We start from the raw sequence: 17650 nt of genomic DNA on the forward strand, positions 1-17650 counted from the left end.
TCGGTCTTTAGTGTGATAAATAGTAGCTCGAAAATAATTCAGGATTATTTATGTATGTTTAATGTTTTATTGCTTTTCGGTTGATAAAATTTATACTCGAGTATAAAGCGCAAAAAATTGTCTGTTTTGCCAAACTCCTCAGTGGGTATACTTAACTAACTCCTTATCGATCGAGCATCGGCTAGATTCAAAATTTTCTTAACAAAACGTTAAATACAAGATAGAGAATCCAGCGGTATCAAACTCAATTTTTTTCTTAAAAAAAAAAAAACAAAACAAAAAAAAATAATACCCTCCAGTATCAAGCCCGAATTCGCTCAAAATCCATTATTTACATATTCAAACACGTAAACTTGTAGCATCCAGCATATATCGTCAGTAAACCCGCGCGCGCGCTAGCTCAAAATTCTGCGTAAGTATATATACGTGGCGCTGCTGAACAGCTTAACTCGCGCGCGGTCGCGTCTCTCGCGTCCTGCACAAAATTTGTCCCGGCGCATCCATCCGTCCTTGTTGCTTCCAGCGAACAGACCAATCGCTCCGTCGCATTTTGCATCATTTTCGTCCGACCGTTATGTGCTCAGCGCGCCGTCGTCGCCGCCGGCTCTGGTGTTGAGGAAAAAAAAGAAACGACGAGTGCGGTGCGGTATACGATGTCGTCCGGCCCGGTACAAGAAGTATTGTAAGCAGCGGCGCGCCGCGATTATTCTCGCGACTTTGTAAACCGAGAGAGAAAGAGAGACAAGAGAAGATACTAAGTATATATACAGCACGCCTATATAAGCGGGGAGCTGCTCTCAGGCGTGCCGCCGTCGTCGCGCGTAGGACGTACAAGAGACATCACGCACCGGGGAGAGAGAGAGAGAGAGTGAGAGAGAGAGCGGGACGAAGAAACGACCAGCGCCAGTGCGGGCGGCGCGAGAGAGAGAAGAGCTGCAGAGCAGCCAAGAAGGAAAATAAGAAGAAAGAGTGCTGCCCGAGAGGGAGAGAGTCGTCGGCGCGGGCACCGAGGAGGTGAGTATATCGCTGCGTTTCTGCACTTTCCTTATGTATTACCGTGTATCGCATCAAGAGAGAGAGAGAGAGAGAGAGAGAGACCGAGTATTGACTATATATACGCGTTCGCAAGGCCGGTTTCTTTGCCCGGGTTCGAGGCTCGAGGAACGCCGGTTCCGGGGCCGAGAGTACCCACTTGCATTAGAGGCCGCGCTTTTCCCCCACAGACGCTCCCCGCGGCCGTTTGTTTATTTGCTCGTGTCGCGCGGCTGTTTACTGCGCCAGCCAGGCGTTGCGGTTAGGCGTCTCGCGCGTGTGTACGCACTCCTCGGCTCTTGTCGTTCTTTTTCCTTTCTTTGAAATGCTAAGTACTGATGCGTACGCGAGAATTCACGTTCGCTGTGTTTATCCGCGGCGTTTGACTGGGACTTAGGGGTAGCGGCTGTTGTTGCGGTGCCGCCAATTCGTCAATGAGCGGGGGGTAAAATTTTCGTTCGAGCATGTGCTGCGGGATTCATTAACGAAAACGGTCTCGCATCTCTCTCTCTCTCTCTGCATATAGGTTAGATGTCGCATATATATGTATTTACTTTTTAATTCATGAGCTGACTCGATCGACTTGTTAGCCTGTCGCTTCCGTTGATTATTGCTGCCCTTTGTTTATTTCTAATTTACTTTTTTTCTCTTCTGCGTAAAACAGGCAAACAAAATAGGATAGTTGCAGGGCTTGTAGCCACAGAGAAGACTGATCAAGGATTTAGTTGAGCTTAGGGCTCAGTAATCTTGCAAGACTTTGTGCCAGATATACAGCCGTAAGCATGTCTGTTGAAACACTCAGTGATTCCGAACTTCGGACCAAACTTTCTGAGTATGGGTACCCAGTTGGACCGGTTACTCAGACAACCAGAAAAATTCTTGTCAAAAAGCTGAAGACGCTCATGGAATCACGCGGATCTGCAGGCTCTCGGCACTCGATGGCTGCAAGGTACAAGACTCATTACTATGAAATTGGTTGATGTTCAGCCGTTTAATTATTTTAATTATAATTTACTTATCTGTTATTTTTTCGTTTTTTAGGTACAGTAGTGATGATACAGATGATGATACCTCTGCAAGTGCTAAGAATAAGAAGAAGAAAGCTCCTCTTACCACACGTAGACAAACTTTAGCTAATCCTATGCCACCACCTGCAACAGCTCCAATCCTATCTACGCTTACAGCTAAAAACACAGCAAAGAAGCGTATGTCTAGAAATTTACAAGCTGCCGATTCAGAAGATTTGGATGTAAATAATGTTGTACCAGTCATTCACACACCTCCACCTTCAAGAACTGAAAAAATCTTTGCCAAAAGCACCAAACCATCTAAAGATAACAACGATGGCCTAGAAACAGGTTCAGATTCTGATGCAGTAGAAGAGGTTCCGCCATCACCACCATCATCACCGCCCGTTACCAAATTTGGTATTGGCACCACCAAATTGTATAATGATCGAGCACCTCTTACTGCAGCAGATGTTAATTCACCAAAGTCTTATGAAACTAATTGGAGGAGAACATTAAGAGAGTCGCATGATACTAATTTACGCACAAGTACAAGTACAAGTACTCCCACTTCTAAAAATGAAAGATATTCAGTAAACTTGCCAAAGGCTAGTACTATTTTAGACTCTGCCAGGAATGATTCGCTCTCATCATCAAAAGATAGTACAAAAAAAGATGACATTCTTTCCAATTATGATACACCGTATTTATCTGAGTTCACACGCAGACTTAGCGTGCAAGCATCTGTGAACTTACCTTCTCTATCTAAGACTAGTTTGAAAGGTAACTGCTTTTATCTGATTATATTGAATTGTAATGACCAATTATAACTTTATATTTATCTAATCTAATGTTGCAGGAACAAAGTATCGTCTCTCGGGGTTGAACAGTACACCGGAAGCAAAAGATAGCGATTCTAATGGTCACTTTAATTCACCTCTGAGACCAACTTATCCTTCAAGCTCAAGGTTTGTCTCTTTTCTTTTTCTTTGTAAATTATTGCCATTGGTCATTGATATTTATTATATACGCAAAAATTTGTACATAATACTAATTGATTATTCATTTAGTATGACCTATGTCACATCTTCATTGGACAAGACTCGCGACGTCAATAAAGTATTCAAGTCGTCTACGGTTCCTAGAGAAGAAGTGAAGAACAATCAGAATCTTATTTCAATGGTTCTTGTCATTGTGCTGGCCTTATTTTTTGGAGGTTTGGCAATTGTCTACTTGGGACTTGAAGGAAAAAATGACACTTTCCCTCTTCTACCTGCTGGTACGTAATCAATTGAGGTGTTTTCAGGTTTTAGTTAATTGATTTAAATCATTATTGTACTTACTTTATTATTAAGTAGGATTGGTAAATTCTTTATAATTTACATGCAGAAAAATCGATGACATAACTTATTAATATATTATGTAAAAGAGATATGTATCTTAGAATTAATATTATCTATGGTGTATCGATATTTTCATTTATATTAGAATATCTTTCCAAATTTTATATATTTGAAAGATTATCATATATTTTAAACTAAAGAACAAAATATATTAGTTTACTAATGTATAACGTATTTTAACTGGTTCAATTTTATGACTGAACCTAATAGGACTACTATGCTTTTTCTGTGTTTAAATTAATAAAATAATATCAAATAAAAATTATTATATTCTTTAAATGGTAATACTTTGCCCTTTGGTTATTCCTAACTTTAAAAAATGTTGAATAGTAAAGTAATCTTGTAAAGTCTTATAATGTTCATTGAGTTTTTACAATTAAAATAAGTACAAAAAATTAAAATTTGAAGTCATTTCTAAAACTAAACTTTAAGTCAAGATTGATGTAACTGTAGCATAAGCGATCAAGTGTAAATGCATTAAAATAGATCATGTTGAAAAACTGACAGCAGAAAATTTTGCTGATCAAACAACATTCCTGATATGCCAAGTACGTATGATTCATCTTTAGGTTTGAAGCTATTAACCGCTTACTTACAAAGAACAGTGCTTTGATCGCCTATGCTATTTTACTAATAAACTATATATTTTGAAATTAGCGTTATTTTTTATTTTTTATTATCCTTTCCTTTTTTTAGATAGCGACATCCCAATATGCTCACCAGTAGCATATGATCAAAATAAACCTGGATCAAACTGTGTGCCTGAAGAAAGTGTAAAAGATACATTGCAATTAATCAAGCGACTTCATCCAGTTTTATTGAAAAGAGCTATAGCTGCTGAATGTTATAGCGCTAAAGAATCGCCATACTTGAGTACCAATGAAATCATAAACATGTTTTCAAATACTGAATCGGTGGGTTTCTATTATTTTTACATTTGTAAGACAATTTAATAAATCTTATTTTTTTATGTTTACGAAAATTTACAGCAAGAAGTAAGAGTAAAAGAAAGTTTACACATGGCTCATTTACTCATTTTCAAAAATCCTAAATGGGGGATGTCTCTTATAGAGATTGCTGATGGAAACGATATGCCCCAAATTCTTGATACAATGGTAATAATTTGAAACCATGCAATTTCTTATTGTTGTGATTTCATTATTTTGCATAGAAATAATATACATGTGATTATTGTTGCAGGAGAAAGTATTTTTGACACGTATAGATGGGAAAGTGGGAGTTTTAATACCTGAACCAGATTTACCTTTGCAATGTCTTGTGAGAAAACGAATCCTGACCGTATTTACATCTCTTCTGATAGCTGCTTTTGGTAAATGTCTGACTGACGTTATATTTGGTTCCGTCACTAACGCACCGTGAAGTAGTACATTTTGAATAATGTGACTCTCATAACTCACTTATATGATATTTTAGCTTTGCATGCTTCTGTATTGTACCATTATTAGCTTACAATTAATAATTAGTTTTTAGCTAATTGATAAGGTTAACGTTATCATAAAATTTTTTGATAACTAAGAAAACATGAATAAAACAACTATAAATTAACTTTTACATTCATTTGTTGTTAAGAGTTAATAGTTACAATTTCGTAAATATATTCTAATATCAAAAAATTACAAGTAAGTTAAGTAGTATAACTATTCTCTATATATTAAAGTTTTGAAAAAATTGAAAAACGTAAGAACTAACATTAGTTTTAGTCAATCATAATCATTTCAAAAATATAATAATTTGCTTGAAACATTATAATTAAATCATTGGACAAGCTCTGATAAATTTATTGAAACCAAAATTAATACTCATAGTTATTTATGTATGGTTATAAACTTTCTAATTATAGGTGCACTAGTTGTTATTGGTTGTCAAAAATTGGTGCTTGCATACTGGCGATACAAGAAAAATGCCGAAAAAGAAGTGTTTAACTTAGTCAGTGAAATAATAAGTATGCTTGAACTACATCATCAAAGCTTTGCAACAACTAGTCCTGGTGGTACACAAGAGAGTTATCTAGCAATAAATCATATAAGAGACAATCTTATACCACCAAAAGATAGAAAAAAATTAGCTGGATTATGGGATAAGGCGGTCAAATTTTTAGATGAAAACGAATCAAGGTAAATAATATATTTTAAATATAACTGTTTTAATTTGTTTACTTTGAATTAAAACATTTAATACTTAATACCTTGCAATTTTGTAGAATTCGAAGGGAGGTACAATTGGTCTCTGGTGAAGAGTTTCAAGTTTGGCGCTGGCTGCCCAGTAACTCGACTGCTCCTAATTCTCCTGGAGCCAGTGCTACTCCAAAAATGTCTAAAGTTTGGCAAGGAAGCGCATTTGAAACCATGGAAGGATCTGTAAACAGTCCAGCGTGCTCTCCTACCCCTTGCCTCAAAATAAGGCACATGTTTGATCCAGATGTGTAAGTTTCGAAATTCGCGTGAAGAAATGTAAATTTTCGAAATACATTACTTATGACTTATTGGAAACCTAATTATTTATTATTATTATTAATTTTTAGCGAATTCGAAGAAGACTGGGAGACAAAAGTCAAAGATGCCATTCTCGAGAAATGCGGTGAAAGCGTTAAGATTTTACATATTAAAGTTGACCGTGGCAGTCGTGAGGGATGCGTATACATGAAATGTATGTCTCAAGAAGATGCTGGTAAAGCATACAAAGCTTTGCATGGATGCTGGTTTGATGGTATTTTTCTTTATTTTATATCTTTTTTGCTTTTCGAATTATATAGTTGTATTAACGTAATTTTGTTTGATGCATTTTAGGCCATTTGGTTACTGTTAAATACTTAAGACTGGAGCGTTACCACGAACGTTTCCCAGAAGCTGTAAATTTTACGACTCCTTTGAAGCCAAGTAACAATCAACGACTTTCTATGCAGGCTCACTACTGGACAAATTCCTCTGAAGCAAACTAATTTAAGACTTAAAAATGTTCTTTTTGTTTATCACGTTTTATAATTGGTTTCATATCAAACATTGCGAGATACATAATACATCGTCAAATGTCTAATATAAATTCGTAAATAACCCTTTCGTTTTTGTGTATAATTGTAGCCTCGTTGAGCTAAAAAGTGGTAATGTTTTAATGATTTTAAAGTAATCACTTTTGTATTCTCTTAATTTTAAATAACTTAGTTTGGTTTTATTATATACTGACAAAAAAAAATTTAACTGCGAAGCTTGTATGCAACAGGTTTGTATTTATATTAGAATATATCTTCGTATTTTATCAACAAAAAGAAAAAAGATTTGAAATTATTGTCAGATTTTGCTAAATTAACTGAGATTTACGAACATGACTCATAATCATTAATTGATACGGATAAGGTAAAAAAAAAACGAATGTAAAAATGTTATCATGAAATATTGTTTACGTTAATAGCGTTTACGAATTTTTTATAATCTTATAACTAAAAAAAATAATTAGCTTTTTGTATAAATTGATTTTTCTTTTTTTTACCAATCCCACTTTTATATAATTCAATTCACCGCCTAAAAATGAAAATACAATATTTTTTTATAATGTATTATTACAAATAAAGTTGTAATATTAAAATAATTAGATTCATCTTTTTACTGCTACTACTATTATTATATTAACTTTAAATTATTTTCGTGCACTTCTACTTAAGTCATACTTAATTTTAATAAATGACATTTTATAAGTGTAAGACTTATACGAGTAATTTCTGTAAATATATTATAAATAATAAACAATATTTTCATTCTAATAAATCAATATGTTATGTGTAATTTGATTAATACCAATCATTGTTGCTATAATAAGAAAAAAATATCATTGTCCGATATGTATATTCAAATATTCGTTCCTGATGTGTACCGGAAATATCGAAAACAGTTTTTGACTAACGCAGTATTGCTTCTCGCGACGCCTTCATGTTTTGTCGGATTCCGTGTCCGGTTCTTCTTGCGGGTAACCTGCAAAATGGTGAGTATCGTAGATTTTTGTGCTCTATAAAATAAGGTTTTTTATCGGTATAAATAATTTAAATTAACAAATTTTGTCAATATAAGATACTGCGCTAATGTTAAACTAATAAGTGCATATATTTTTTTCGAATTAAAAGTGATTTTTCGTTATTTCAACACTTGTTAACATACCATGTGGTCTCGGGGGTATAGGTTATTAGTAAGACTTAGAAAGTTGCGACTCCATAAGGAAATCAGTGGGAAATCGTGAATATAGTGTCTAATTATTAAGTTTTACCATCCTTATAAAAATGTTTAAAAGTATAAAATTATGATTTTTCGTTAATTTAACTTCGACAGCATAGTAATCACTAAGCGCTGTAACAACACAATTGTTTACTGCAACTGAAATAGAACACGCTCAAACATAATGCTAAAGTGTCATTAAACAATAGTCAAGGCATTTGTTAGAACTAATTAAATTTTAAAATAATCGATAATTTATTTTTCAGACGAGGAAACGTAGGAATGCAGGACGGGCCAAAAACGGCCGGGGTCACGTAAACCCGGTTCGTTGCACGAACTGTGCTCGATGTGTCCCTAAGGACAAGGCGATCAAGAAGTTCGTCATCCGTAATATCGTCGAAGCTGCTGCTGTTCGTGATATCACTGATGCCAGTGTGTACAGCCCGTACCAGCTACCGAAACTCTATGCCAAGCTGCACTACTGTGTGTCCTGCGCAATTCACTCCAAAGTAGTGCGTAACAGGTCCAAGGCTGATAGGCGTATCAGGACACCCCCAGTTCGCAACTTCCCCAGGGTAATTATGCTCTTAAAAAGTTTTATAATGCAAATTGACTTAGCCAAATATCTTGTATTTGCTATGTATAAGTGGCCAAAAACCACATGGAATGATCATACTGCCATTAATCTCAAACTTTAATTGTGTTCTTTAAATAATAAATATAAAAATGATTAATAAGTATAACAGTAATACCATAAATATAAATGTGAACATTTATAAGTGCATAGTATGAGTTGTGTCTTTTGACTAGTATATCAATAATGTATTTTTGTCAATTTGAAATCTCCTTTTATTTTCAAAAAATTTGTTTAGTAAAAACGTTACATTTCACTTAAAAATCATGATATCAGCTAAAATCACCTTTGCAAGTTCAATAACTATTAGTCAGAAAATTAGTAATTTATAACATCTACCATTATAATTTAAGTTACACCATCTAATTGAATTCCATTTTTATTTCAGGACATGCGTCAAGGACAGCAAAACAGGAAATAACTGTACTGCAAATAAGTTTTACAAATAAAAAAAATCAAAAAAACAAATGTGTAAAGTTCAAAGTTTTCACACCTACCCCTACCAATTTAAACTAAACACAAATTTAGATGTTTTTAGTTATTCAATTTTTATTCAACTATCAAAGGAATTTCTAATTAGAAAAAGCAAAAAGGTTTATAATTATTTTTATTTTGCATTTTAGTTTTAACAAACCTTTTTCATAAAGTAAATGTTAACACAGATTCAGAAGAGTAACTTTTATAATAGTGAAATATTGAAATTTAAATACTATTGTTAGATGATATAAAATACAGAAGTTTATTGGAACCTTGTCAGATTAAAAATGATTACTGTACTATAGTATGATAATATTTTCATGCCTACCAGTACTTTTTTTTAATAATTTTCTTATAAAATTTTAATTTTATAATATATTATTGAATTTAAAGAAGAATTTCTTTCTTTTAACAATGGTATTATCGATGATAAAAGTTTTATTAGTTACTATTGCTTTGCCACACATTACACAATAGAAAAATAACAACTAAGTGGCAAAAAATTAAATGAATTCTGGCTACTTCCAAATTATAACAACTATGTGAAAAATTAATTTAAAGGAGGTAAAGTAGAATCATTTATTTGCTTCTTCCATAGCTTTCTTCAGAGTTTTTTCAAAAATTTTCTTAGAATCACAGAAGCCTTGTTTCGTTTTTCCAAATGAATTGGGTCCAGCAGATGTTGGCGTTTCACGTCCAATATTTCTCATTCTCATCCTGGCTTCAGCAGGCATCTCTTCAGGTTCATCGTCATCAGAATTATTGAAGACCGAAGCTATTGTATGCTTTTTAGGCGGAGGTTTAGACACTTTCTGCAAGTAATTGAAAGTATTGTTGAAGTAACACATATAACTACAGAGTTTGATAGATAATAAGCATATATATATATATATATATATAAATTTCAATACTCACTGAAGTACTACCACTGCCCAGCTTCATTTGTATACCGCCTTTCTTGGAATCATTACTGGGAGGTTTCTTATCAAAACCAAAGACCAGTTTCTGTTTCCCTGACTGTGGTTGATAGGAACTGCTGGATAGCTCATGTCGATCATGGGGCCTGTGTGGTGACCTATCCCTAGACCGTGGCTCATCGTCATCCTCCCTCCTTCTGTCTCTGTCCTCTCCTCTGTAGGCACTTGACCCTGACAACGTCAAACACTGGCAAAGTTCAGATCAAGTTAAAAATAAGACAGACAAATTAACCGGAAGCTTTTAGTAGTACCAAGTGTACTACTATTTTTTTTGACTGAGTTTAATTGAACGCGTTCTCTAGCCTCGACATCAATCTAGAAAAAATGCCCATAATGTTTGAGAAATTGACAGAACTAACTACGATATCAACAGTTAAGTAAGTACAAATATAGAGAGCTACTTACAATTTACATAATAATTTCTGAATTGCCTTTGACTTTTTTGAGAGGAAAAGTGATGTTGTAATGGAGCAGCATTAAATGGAAAATCATTATTTTGAAAGAAAAAAGCAGTTCTTTAAATATGTTACAATATAAATATGATTCTATGAATGCTTGAAATTCCAAAGATACATAGTGATATAATGATTATTCTATTTGCAGATGCCTCCTCATTAGCGTTAAATAATTGCAAAGAATGTATTATCAACGGTCATCGAATAATATCACTGTGAATAAAAGTGCGATAAGTAAACCTTTTCTGTAATTGTAGTCCCGATCGTAGTCGTCCCTTCTGTAGTCGCTTTTTTTTGACATGTTGTCGAGATAAGTAGATCTTCAAACTCAGTCTTTGGTTTGATTTGAAGTCGTGCAGACTGTTTTTTTTCCGTTAGGTAGTCGACTCTCTTATTCTGATCTCCATAAAACGTAGCTAAAACCGAATAAAACCTTAGATTTTTATACAAGCTAGGCTCAACCCAACTCCGAGTCGATACGCAGCGTCATTTATGCGTACTGGCGTACATTTTGGAGAAAAGGTAACTAGGCATCGCTAGAGATTTTTATGGCACGTGCCCTGTCGCCCCTGTTGCGAAGAAAAAACTAGCACTCGGATTCTCATTCCTGCGCCATCTGCGTGGATTTGTGTGGTCGTGTTCACAACTAGCCTGTAAACAAACGTTTTGGAGCAAAAAGAACAAGTTTTCTCGTCGTTATCGTGTGTTTGTAATACTAAACCAACAAAATGTTATAAGTATCAACGAGTGCACGGCAATTTTTTTGCACAATGAATATTGCTGTCTTAGATTGAGGCGATCTACGATTCCAAATATCATATATTTCATTGTCGTCAAGAAGGTTAGAATGTTTGAGATTTTTAAAGTATAAATGAAATAATTTTGTTATTACAGTTTTACATTAGGTTTTATTTGGTCCAAACGATTAATTACTGTTCTGTACTTGTATGATTGCAGTATTCATTTGAGTAGTAGCTATCATGGTAGAGGAAGTTGTTAATACCAACAACAAATCAAAGGTAAACAACAATTGCTACTTGTTGCTGCATTGAAATTTAAAAAAAACTTGCAGTTCCCACTTATATTTTTATTATTAAATATACAGAATAGGACAGCCAGACCACGTCCAGTATATTTGTGGAATGTATTGGATGTACAAAAATGGTTGCGAAGGCACTGCAGTGACTACTACCAATCTTATCATGAAAAGTTTTTATATGTAAGTCTATTTTTGCATTACTTTACAGGATAAATATAGCCCATTACAATAATAAACAGATCAATATCTTACTTTTTAAGCATGACATAACGGGAAGAGCACTTTTGCGATTGAATGAAAATATTTTGATGCGACTAGGAATTGAAGATAAAGAGCACAGAATGGATATTTGGAGGGAAATCATGAAGTTACATTTGAAAACTGACATCTTGGAAATCAGGGATATCGAAAGACGTAACAATATGAACTATGATTAATTATTAATATAAGTCAAATTGCGTGTATAATAGTCATTTATTTTTATAACAATTAGGTAGAATATAAAATACGTAACATATGTAACACTAAATCAATGAAAAAAAGAGGCTACATAAAAACTTTGATAATACATTAACTAAGTTTGTACAAAAAAAATTTGGATAGTATTTTGTACGTTAAATACAACTAAAAATAAGAGATTCTTGGGATAAAATGTTACATTAATACATTTTGATCCAATGTATGTAAATAATACTGCCATAATGAAATATCAAATAAAAAATTATCCTTAAAAGAACTAGAATCGAATTTAATTTTTGAATATCTATTCAGCTGTTTAAGTCTTGATGAATTTCGTATTTTATAATTTTTGTCTCATACAAATTTAAGCATTTTTAGCAAAATTCATTAAGAGTCCTCGCAACTAGGCAAATAAATAAAAATATAAGGATCCATCAGTTAAAATGCTTCCTTGATATTTTGGAACTGTTGAATTGCCAAATCTATTGGTAAATCAAATTTATGTTTAGTTAATTTATCCAAAGTATGGAAGGCATCCTGAAAGCCTAAAAGGAAAAAATGCAATCAGAAGAAATTTATTTCAAAGAAATATTCAAAGAAATAACATTTTGCATACCAGTCTTGATAACATAACTCCAAGGCATATAATAGTTTTCCAACAAATACTGGCACTGGAGTATAAGTTTTAGCCATGTAACCAACTTATTTGCACTTCAGACATAAAAGTTTTGAGGATTAGCAATGGAATGTTTGTAAATTATTTTATTCATATAATAAACTGAGAAAAAGCTTACTTTAAAGCAGCACATATAAAAGCTTTGAAATTAGAATCAAAGCTTCTCTTGTAAGGTGTATGCATAGTTATGATATTTCCAATGGTGATTAGAAGGTTCTAAAATTTTAATTGATAAAGTTAATATTCAGATACAAAATTATGTAGTTTGTATGATAAATGCAAACCTGTTTTGAAGAAGCCATTTGTCCTCCATTCAGATCTAAATTAAAGCTCTGGGATAGTTTCTGAGCTGGACTAGAATTATAGCGATGACCGTTTTTTATCTCGTAATACTTTAGTATAATTTCCCAAACATGCATGAAATTGCTAGGGCTGTAAGTACGCTGGGCAAAGCAACCGACGAAAGGAACAACGCTATTTACAGTAGCATCAGTTGTAGTACCATGTTGCATCAAGTCTCGAATACAGATTGCTAGATGTTTCCTGACGGCTAACGTTACTTTAGCATCGTACTGATTCGCCGCAGAATCCGAGTCCGAGTTATATGAAATATCTTCAAGCATATTGCCTCTACTGCTACAATATTCACTTTCTGCAATAGTCTCAAGTACATGTTCCACTGCAATATCTAAACGAGTTCTGAGATCGCGCCATCCGTATAATGTATCTTTTTTCTTAATCCTGTGAGATCTTTGACTGCCACAACCCATTTGCGACATTATATACATATGCAGTAGAGCTACGACTTTTCTAACTGTGCTTAAACTAGTAGTATTTTCACTCATGGAAGCTTTTTGGAATGATTTTTTTGCATTGTAATTTTGAGTTGGTCCATTTGTATGAACTGGACAAGCACAAGTGCAGGCTAAAGTTTCAGTACTGACTTCACCTTGGAGATAATTTATAAACCTTTCTAAGTCAGTGATTTGAGTTTTTAATTGAGTTATGAGCTGCTCTTTCATCTTCAGTGGACTAACAATCTGTTTAGAAAGTGTGACTCATTAGAATAAGTAAACCGTGATTAGTTTACTTAAAGTTAAAATATATATATATATATATATATACATATATATATATATATATATATATATATATATATATATATATATATATATATATATATATATATATATATATATATATATATATATATATATATATATATATATATATATATATATATATATATATATATATATTAATATAACTTACCTGGTTAATAGCAAAATCTACTTGCCACCTCAGATCATCTGCTGAGAGTTTAGAAAAATCTTCTACATTAAAATTTAATTTCTCTTTTAAATGATCTGAAATTAAGTGTTATTAATGATTATCATCACTTAAAATACTCCTATTACAATAACATCTGTTGCATTTGAAATAACTCACTTATTATCAAATTCTGTCTTTCTAAAACAATGCTTTGAGGTAAGTCTGCAGCGCCAGTTTCATAAGCATACTTTTCTAAGTCTTCTAATTGAGATTTCAATTGGCATATTAACTCTTTTTGTTTATTTCTTTGCATTTCCATTTTCAAATCTGCTTCTTTATCCTCGAATTGAATGGACTGGATATATATATATTGTGAAAAATAAAGTGTTGGTTGATTAAGGTAAGACAAATAATTACAGGTGGTAAACATTTAAAAATCTTACATCATGTCTATGACTAGGACTTGATGGGGATGATGACCTTGTATTGAAAATAAGATTGCTTTGAATATCAGGGATACCTCTAAATGCAAACTCCTCCAGTTCTTTTAATAATTCTTCTTTCTTATCTGTCGGAGCATCACAAATTTGTTTTAATCGAAATTGTACCTGAAATAAACGAATCCATTAGTATACTTATTTCACTCCAACAATCAACATTTAATATATAAAACAATGCACCTGTGCAAAATGAGTTGTCAATGCTATGAGAGATGAGTTGAGCATTTCTTGCTCCTCTTCCAACATCCTGAGTTTTTCCATTTCACTGCAATGACTGAAATTATGAGTATCTATTGATTATTCTGTAGAAAACATCCCTTGCGCATACAGACAATACAATTGTCTGATATTACGCTCTATTGACACAGAAAAAAAGAGTATACAACTTTGTTCTCAATTCAATTCATCACATTAGGCGTAGCTAGTAGTTCTGGCACACATTTTATTTAACAAATATAACATTATTTGACAATTTTAATCCATTATCATACTCTGGCGGTAGTATTATAAAGTAAAATACACAATTCCTTTTTATCTCTACCAAATATACACTCTTTTCTTTTTACTTGCAGTTAGACAAACTGTTGCTTATAATTTATGGCATTTAAAGACTGAAGAGGCAAAGGCACCAGTGAACACAAACACACCCGTGCTATCAAGTATATTATAGTTTCACTGAAAAGGCCATAAAAACGACGAATCAAAGAGAAAAGTAATTACCTCTCCATGCTGTGCTGATGTTTATACTCGAGAGCGAAATCATCATCATCCCCGTTGTTAGCCCCGACGGGATCCCACCTCTCGCCAGATGGACTGTCGTTGTCCTCGGAAATGTCGAGCTCGCTCATGCTGCGCTGCAGCTCCTCGGTCGCGGTGTTCTCGTCCATTTTTTTCGCTTTTCCTGCAGCTCCTCATTCACAGAAGAGGTAAGTATCGGGCTTCCTGCGCGACAGGCCACAGACCCGAATTCTCTCGGCCTATCTTATCAGCATGCGCTTCCTGCGACTAATTGATCCTATAACTAACCGAATTATCCGGGCGCGCGAACCTCTAGCTTCGGTTTTCTGGGGCTAATGATTTGTGCCGTCGTCGAGTCATTTGTAGTCCTGGAACTTGATCGTCCTTGAAAGATGAAGAAAATACTGACGGAGTCTCTCAGAGGTGAAATTTTCAAATTGCGTCCATGACGAGAGGAGATAGACACGGCTGTTCGCGATTTGTTGGAAAATCGATTTCGTTTACGTCGAGCCTCGCGCTCATCAGCTTGCGCCAGCCAGAAATACAAAGTGAATTTTCTACTGCTGCGCCATCTGGCGGTTACCTGTTTACGTGTGTGTATGCATATACATACCTATATACATAACACGCTGCCAGACTTCTGTTATCAAATTTTGATAGGTAAAAATGCAGGTAAGTACTTATTGTAATGCGGTATGCAATTCGTTGCGTAAACTATTATTCTGTTAGAATACAATATATTGACTTTGTAAAGTTTTTGAAAACCGTTTGTGCACGCATGATTGGACAAAGTTTTGAAGTATTTTAAAAAGCATATATGCTCATAGCAGATGACAGAATGTCGTCTGCAATTATTATGCTATCAGCCCAGTATATAAGTAAACCTATACGAAATACGAAAATACGAAAAGATGCTATATAATAGTAAGTATGCTGTCTTTGATCGTGAGGGTGAAATAAGGAGAGACTCTTGCATGCGGGAGAGCGCTCTGGTAATGACATAAAGAGCTTGCAGCTGTTTTCAAATTATTCACAGTTTTGCTTTGGTTGCTATAAAAAAAAACGGAATGTTTTAACGTCAATCTTTTTATTTGAAATATAAATTTACATTCTAAATAGATCATATCACAACATCATATATACTTACATATATATATATATATATATATGATTAACAAAATAATATAATGACTCATAATGGGGTTTTCCTTGAAATTATATCCAACAGTATTACCATTGGAAAATAAAATTGTTAGCCTCGATTTTATTGGTTGATTTTTACCGCTAATATCGGCAAAACGAGCGCAGGTATACTTTTTATACCTTTTCCCACATTCTCGTATGGTTGATATTTAATCTTTGCGTTTTGAGGAGTAACAATGCTGAAATAAAAAAATCAATTTTATTAAAAAGAGGAAAATTTGGATTTTTCATTTCAATGCTGTAACCTTACATCTAGAGCACTTGATGCAGCTGTGGTCATAGAAGCTTGCCTCCTTGAATTTTTCAATAGCAATTTAAAAGAATTGACTCTCTTCAACAATCTGTACTTATTCATCTGCAAAGTTCTAATTCTCCTCCTGCTATCAATGATTTCTTTCTTTGCTCTGTGAAGAAGGTTTCTAACTTGTACAGAGCATTCAACTTGTGCCAGGTCTATATTGATGAGATGCATCCTACTATTCCTACTCATATTTATCAAAGTAGTAGGTTTATCATGTAAATTCACTTTGCACTCTTCTGTCTGTGTGCCTCTGTATAAGACATGAAAGTTATTGTCATTGTACTCAATTGAAAAATGCAAAATAAAATGACAATCAAATGTGATGGCATTTACTTATCAGAATGGCATTTAACAACCCTCTTATTAGAAGTAGTATTTTGTACGCTTAATTCTGTTGGCACCCTGCAATATAGATAAATAATGCAAAAGTTTGACTACATTTTTTTGTATCCATATATGTCCTATACAGTATACAGTATTTCTATATATCATCTGTACCTTTGTAGTTTTTCTTCTGGTGATGAGATCATATTATTAAAATTAATATTATTTACATCCAGTTTTTTCTTGTTTTCAATCTTTTTTCTGAAAAATATACAGTTAATAATTAGACATTATTGGCATATTATTATTTTATAACCAAGATTCATATAAATTTCTACCTACTCATTTGAGATCTTAACATCAGAGAAAAATATTGAAGGGACAGACCCTTTTTTCAACATTCTATTAACACAAAGCCCACCATATTGAAAACAATCTGACTGAAAGTGCAAACTGCATACATAAGAGGTTTTTTTAACCTCATAGTTGCATTTTTTCTTAATTATTTCAACCCATTGTTGCTTATCTTCAATTCTTGATGGCAACCTGTAAAATTATTTATAGAAAATTTATCTTACTAAGCAAACAGAACCCCCAAAATTACAGATAACTTTTCTTTTTTTTAATATTTACTTGTGAAAAGAGATTTTAAAGTCCGGTAGATGCACTTCCCGACTCGATTTACATCTGGGAATACAGCAGTTAACTGGCATTTTGCACAATTCTATATCGAAATTTAACACTTTACATCGTTAAAAACACCGGACTGCTTGCCAGTTTTTCGCATCAAAACAAATAATAAGTACGTGGTGGCTGATGCAGTTTTACGCAGAATCTTGACATGCATGCAACACCGCGAACACATGTGCACATGCGTACGGCGTAAATAATGTATCGTGTATACCTATATAGTATAGGTATATGCACCCCTCC

The 17650-nt window shown here is 33.6% G+C and overlaps 6 protein-coding genes across 8 annotated transcripts; 3 read left to right on the top strand and 3 right to left on the bottom strand.

Moving 5' to 3' along the window:
* Nucleotides 1–625: 625 nt before the first annotated feature.
* Nucleotides 626–7221, top strand: LOC100121652 (inner nuclear membrane protein Man1). Of its 2 annotated transcripts, none has more exons than XM_008211448.4 (12): nt 626–1014; nt 1697–1981; nt 2074–2822; nt 2899–3007; nt 3110–3318; nt 4139–4356; nt 4432–4557; nt 4643–4772; nt 5304–5577; nt 5664–5885; nt 5985–6169; nt 6250–7221. In XM_008211448.4, exons 2-12 carry the CDS (start codon nt 1815–1817, stop codon nt 6399–6401), a joined length of 2541 nt encoding a protein of 846 aa, XP_008209670.1. In that variant the 5' UTR covers nt 626–1014; nt 1697–1814; the 3' UTR covers nt 6402–7221. The 2 variants fall into 2 exon arrangements, with proteins under 2 accessions (XP_008209670.1, XP_031779336.1); XM_031923476.2 differs by lacking the exon at nt 626–1014 and adding an exon at nt 1202–1558 and having other exon boundaries at nt 6250–6926.
* Nucleotides 7222–7279: 58 nt separating this feature from the next.
* LOC100121670 (40S ribosomal protein S26) lies at nt 7280–8764 on the top strand. The gene is made up of 3 exons (XM_001607490.4): nt 7280–7435; nt 7929–8237; nt 8685–8764. Exons 1-3 carry the CDS (start codon nt 7295–7297, stop codon nt 8715–8717), a joined length of 483 nt encoding a protein of 160 aa, XP_001607540.3. The 5' UTR covers nt 7280–7294; the 3' UTR covers nt 8718–8764.
* A 122-nt stretch (nt 8765–8886) lies between these two features.
* LOC100114282 (PEST proteolytic signal-containing nuclear protein) lies at nt 8887–10793 on the bottom strand. Its single transcript, XM_001607526.6, has 3 exons — nt 10446–10793; nt 9689–9921; nt 8887–9585 (listed from the first exon to the last, which is right to left on the bottom strand). Exons 1-3 carry the CDS (start codon nt 10504–10506, stop codon nt 9349–9351), a joined length of 531 nt encoding a protein of 176 aa, XP_001607576.1. The 5' UTR covers nt 10507–10793; the 3' UTR covers nt 8887–9348.
* Nucleotides 10536–11980, top strand: LOC100121686 (protein aveugle). 2 transcript variants are annotated; one of them, XM_001605247.5, is made up of 4 exons: nt 10536–11046; nt 11163–11224; nt 11311–11424; nt 11505–11980. In XM_001605247.5, exons 2-4 carry the CDS (start codon nt 11186–11188, stop codon nt 11679–11681), a joined length of 330 nt encoding a protein of 109 aa, XP_001605297.1. In that variant the 5' UTR covers nt 10536–11046; nt 11163–11185; the 3' UTR covers nt 11682–11980. The 2 variants fall into 2 exon arrangements, with proteins under 2 accessions (XP_001605297.1, XP_031779357.1); XM_031923497.2 differs by having other exon boundaries at nt 10814–11046; nt 11484–11980.
* On the bottom strand, nt 11700–15422 carry LOC100121703 (RUN domain-containing protein 1). Its single transcript, XM_031923479.1, has 9 exons — nt 14872–15422; nt 14332–14425; nt 14095–14259; nt 13829–14006; nt 13652–13746; nt 12664–13419; nt 12498–12595; nt 12320–12414; nt 11700–12248 (listed from the first exon to the last, which is right to left on the bottom strand). The coding sequence occupies exons 1-9, from the start codon at nt 15036–15038 to the stop codon at nt 12142–12144; spliced, it is 1755 nt and encodes a 584-aa protein (XP_031779339.1). The 5' UTR covers nt 15039–15422; the 3' UTR covers nt 11700–12141.
* A 539-nt stretch (nt 15423–15961) lies between these two features.
* Nucleotides 15962–17645, bottom strand: LOC100680357 (THAP domain-containing protein 2). Its single transcript, XM_003427098.5, has 6 exons — nt 17351–17645; nt 17060–17263; nt 16892–16978; nt 16727–16795; nt 16343–16643; nt 15962–16271 (listed from the first exon to the last, which is right to left on the bottom strand). The coding sequence occupies exons 1-6, from the start codon at nt 17428–17430 to the stop codon at nt 16242–16244; spliced, it is 771 nt and encodes a 256-aa protein (XP_003427146.1). The 5' UTR covers nt 17431–17645; the 3' UTR covers nt 15962–16241.
* Nucleotides 17646–17650: the final 5 nt, after the last annotated feature.

This window comes from Nasonia vitripennis, chromosome 2, assembly GCF_009193385.2.
Source record: "Nasonia vitripennis strain AsymCx chromosome 2, Nvit_psr_1.1, whole genome shotgun sequence".
NCBI classification, from domain to species: Eukaryota; Metazoa; Arthropoda; class Insecta; order Hymenoptera; family Pteromalidae; genus Nasonia; species Nasonia vitripennis.

Bases quoted from the DNA above. Each gene is read 5' to 3' on its own strand.
- LOC100121652 (XM_008211448.4), top strand. From the start codon at position 1,815: ATGTCTGTTGAAACACTCAGTGATTCCGAACTTCGGACCAAACTTTCT. The intron at 2,823-2,898 runs GTAACTGCTTTT...CTAATGTTGCAG, and splicing joins ATCTAAGACTAGTTTGAAAG to GAACAAAGTATCGTCTCTCG. The intron at 4,773-5,303 runs GTAAATGTCTGA...TTCTAATTATAG, and splicing joins TCTTCTGATAGCTGCTTTTG to GTGCACTAGTTGTTATTGGT.
- LOC100121670 (XM_001607490.4), top strand. From the start codon at position 7,295: ATGTATATTCAAATATTCGTTCCTGATGTGTACCGGAAATATCGAAAA. The intron at 7,436-7,928 runs GTGAGTATCGTA...TTTATTTTTCAG, and splicing joins TGCGGGTAACCTGCAAAATG to ACGAGGAAACGTAGGAATGC. The intron at 8,238-8,684 runs GTAATTATGCTC...TTTTTATTTCAG, and splicing joins CAGTTCGCAACTTCCCCAGG to GACATGCGTCAAGGACAGCA.
- LOC100114282 (XM_001607526.6), bottom strand. From the start codon at position 10,506: ATGTCAAAAAAAAGCGACTACAGAAGGGACGACTACGATCGGGACTAC. The intron at 9,922-10,445 runs GTTTACTTATCG...TGACGTTGTCAG, and splicing joins GGACTACAATTACAGAAAAG to GGTCAAGTGCCTACAGAGGA. The intron at 9,586-9,688 runs GTGAGTATTGAA...AATTACTTGCAG, and splicing joins TGGGCAGTGGTAGTACTTCA to AAAGTGTCTAAACCTCCGCC.
- LOC100121686 (XM_031923497.2), top strand. From the start codon at position 11,186: ATGGTAGAGGAAGTTGTTAATACCAACAACAAATCAAAG. The intron at 11,225-11,310 runs GTAAACAACAAT...TTAAATATACAG, and splicing joins ATACCAACAACAAATCAAAG to AATAGGACAGCCAGACCACG. The intron at 11,425-11,483 runs GTAAGTCTATTT...AATAATAAACAG, and splicing joins ATCATGAAAAGTTTTTATAT to ATCAATATCTTACTTTTTAA.
- LOC100121703 (XM_031923479.1), bottom strand. From the start codon at position 15,038: ATGGACGAGAACACCGCGACCGAGGAGCTGCAGCGCAGCATGAGCGAG. The intron at 14,260-14,331 runs GTGCATTGTTTT...CGTTTATTTCAG, and splicing joins TGACAACTCATTTTGCACAG to GTACAATTTCGATTAAAACA. The intron at 14,007-14,094 runs GTAAGATTTTTA...ATATATATCCAG, and splicing joins GTCCTAGTCATAGACATGAT to TCCATTCAATTCGAGGATAA.
- LOC100680357 (XM_003427098.5), bottom strand. From the start codon at position 17,430: ATGCCAGTTAACTGCTGTATTCCCAGATGTAAATCGAGTCGGGAAGTG. The intron at 17,264-17,350 runs GTAAATATTAAA...ATAATTTTACAG, and splicing joins TTTAAAATCTCTTTTCACAA to GTTGCCATCAAGAATTGAAG. The intron at 16,644-16,726 runs GTAAATGCCATC...TGTCTTATACAG, and splicing joins GTTAAATGCCATTCTGATAA to AGGCACACAGACAGAAGAGT.